We start from the raw sequence: 2,461 nt of genomic DNA on the forward strand, positions 1-2,461 counted from the left end.
GTACCTGTGGAATAGGCAGAAGTTTCATCTTTGTTTTTGGGTTTCCCCTCAGTGTTCCGCTGTGCTGGGGGAGAGAACCTGTGAAATGTCAGGATTGGACGACTACTTGGCCTTGGTGGAGGTATGAACACTATGAGAACCTTCTAACCCCAAGTTCATGTTGACTTTTTATTTATTTAAATATCTGCACCATGTGAGGTTGTTCTTCCTCTTCTTAATGAGTCATCATATTCACATTGAGTCATACACAGAATTTATTAAATATAATTGTGAGCCATATTGCTTCATCTAGTACAAAACTTATAAAAGCATTCATTTTAAGTTAAAGGGTTAATAAATATGCAGAATCTGTCACTGAATTAAAAAGCAACAAGCTGATGTGGCACAGATGTGCTGCAGTCACATGACGAGCTGCTGTCCAGGGCTCTGACGGGAAGATGAGGCACATTTGTTACATTTAGACTAGAAGATAAATTAACTCATTAAAATAATTTAATCTTTACTGAATGCATCACATAAAAACTCTAAAAAGTCTGATGAATTAAACTCTGGATCTGGAGTCCTGCTGGTTCCTCCTCAGCTGCCCCAGTCTCTGCTTCAGCTCTCCGCTCCTCTTCCTCAGCTCATCCTTCATCGCCACCAGTGTCTGCTCCTCCGCCTGCATTCCCACAATGCACTCTGTTGCCTTTTTCAGGATGACTACTTTAGCGGCCTTGTTGTTTTTTGCCACAGCAGGAACTTCGTCCCTCAGTGACAGGAAGCTGAGCTTGAGCTCGTTCCGTCGCTGCCTCTCCAGAACGTTATGAGTCCTGCGTTTGTCTTCGCCGTTTGCGTCCTCGGCGTCCGCCGGCGACCGCGGCGGGCTCCAGCATTTACTGGCGGCCTCTGATTTACTCCGTTTGACGGTGGGCTGGTCGGGGGTGGGTGAGGGCTGCTGGGCGGCGTAGTTGTGCTGATGCGTGCTGATGTGACAGCGCTTCAGTACCAGAGACCTGGTGTCAGGACGACTGCTGGCTTCTGATCGCCGTGACGCCCTGCGCTGCTTCTCCACCGTTACCACATCAATTTCTTCTTCATCATCATCCTCCTCCTCCTCCTCATCTTCTAATGGATGAAAACAGAAAGTTCAGGTGTTAGTGTTCTGTGACTGAACAGCAGTGAACTGATGAGAGAAGGCATCCAAGTTATTATGGGATGGAAAGAAACACACTTGTTTCAGGGTCGAACATTAGAGGAAGACATGTTTGTATTTAGCTAAACTTAAACCTACAGGTAGAGGAGCTTTGAGAGGCCTTTCTGTGCAATTTCACCCAAAACAAATGCTTACATTGTTTAAAGTCATCACATCCACTGTAATATAAAGTTACTAAGTTCTAAGAATCTTAAGGAATAATCTGCACTCATCTCAAAGAAATACTAGACAATCATTTATTGTACAAACGTAAAGTGTGAGTAACTGCAATGCTGGTTTGTAAAATGTACCTTTCAAAATAAAAGCCTCCTTCCCACCTGATTCAGAGTCGCTGTCACTGCTCCCACTGAGTCCTGCTGAGTCCACATGCAGCTCAGCAGCTGGTCCTCCCACGCTCTGCTTCTTCACTGAGCTGCAGGGAAACACCACAGAAGGGTCGATACAGTCCGATGTGGCTGCGTGGAGGTCCTGCAGGTACACTGGGTTGACGTGGACCTGACCATCCGTCTGCCTGTCTGCGGCAGAAGAGTCCAGGCGGGCTCGGAGCGAGGCCAGCCTCTCAGTCACCACCCTCTCCAGCTTGGCGGCGGCCGCAAAGCTGCTGCTCCACATGCAGTCCTGGATGATGAAGGACTGGAGGTAGGCGCTGGAGGGGTCGCAGTCACTGTCCAGCAAGGCGGCCACGGCTTCCAGGTGGTCCGAGTCGTAGGACGGGACGTTGCACAGGGACGATCTGCGGCTGGGAGAGAGAGGAGGCGTCTGCAGCAGCTCAAACTTCTTCCAGATGTCCTCCCCGGGGCCCGGCTGGAGCTGGCTGAGAGGCGGAGGGTAGAAGTCCTGGTCCTGGTCGTCACTCAAGAAGTACGGCTGCACCGAGTCGTAGTCGTAGTCGTAGTTCCCACTGGCCATGGTTAAGACTGGAGGCATTCTGTCAGCCTGCAGAGGGAAACCACAGCGTGAGGGTGAGGGGGCACACCTTCATCACACACACTGGTGTCCAACCATGGAACATGAGTGGAAACTACAAACTTGAATGAAGACATCTGATACATGTGGGATAGCTGTCATGTAGTTTATCTGAACAAATACTGGACGAGTTATATTCTTGTGAGTCTCTATTGAGGGTACAAAGTATTATAGTAACGATGTGATGAAGAATACTTAAGTGCAACAGCAGCCTTACAGGGACACAATAGAACAGAACGGCAATAAAGCCAAGTAAAACCCAACAAATGTATAGAATAATACAACACAGGCGACACACACACT

General features: G+C 48.5%; 1 protein-coding gene across 2 annotated transcripts; it reads right to left on the reverse strand.

Moving 5' to 3' along the window:
- Positions 1-230: 230 nt before the first annotated feature.
- LOC142988365 (transcriptional regulator Myc-1-like) lies at positions 231-2,119 on the reverse strand. 2 transcript variants are annotated; one of them, XM_076137510.1, is made up of 2 exons: positions 1,510-2,119; positions 231-1,101 (listed from the first exon to the last, which is right to left on the reverse strand). In XM_076137510.1, the coding sequence occupies exons 1-2, from the start codon at positions 2,117-2,119 to the stop codon at positions 542-544; spliced, it is 1,170 nt and encodes a 389-aa protein (XP_075993625.1). In that variant the 3' UTR covers positions 231-541. The 2 variants fall into 2 exon arrangements, with proteins under 2 accessions (XP_075993625.1, XP_075993624.1); XM_076137509.1 differs by having other exon boundaries at positions 231-1,104.
- Between the last annotated feature and the right edge of the window lie 342 nt (positions 2,120-2,461).

Source organism: Genypterus blacodes, unplaced genomic scaffold (genome assembly GCF_046128005.1).
Source record: "Genypterus blacodes isolate CSIRO-AG114 ecotype Tasmania unplaced genomic scaffold, CSIRO-AGI_Gbla_v1 ptg000325l_1, whole genome shotgun sequence".
In the NCBI taxonomy this organism is placed as follows: Eukaryota; Metazoa; Chordata; class Actinopteri; order Ophidiiformes; family Ophidiidae; genus Genypterus; species Genypterus blacodes.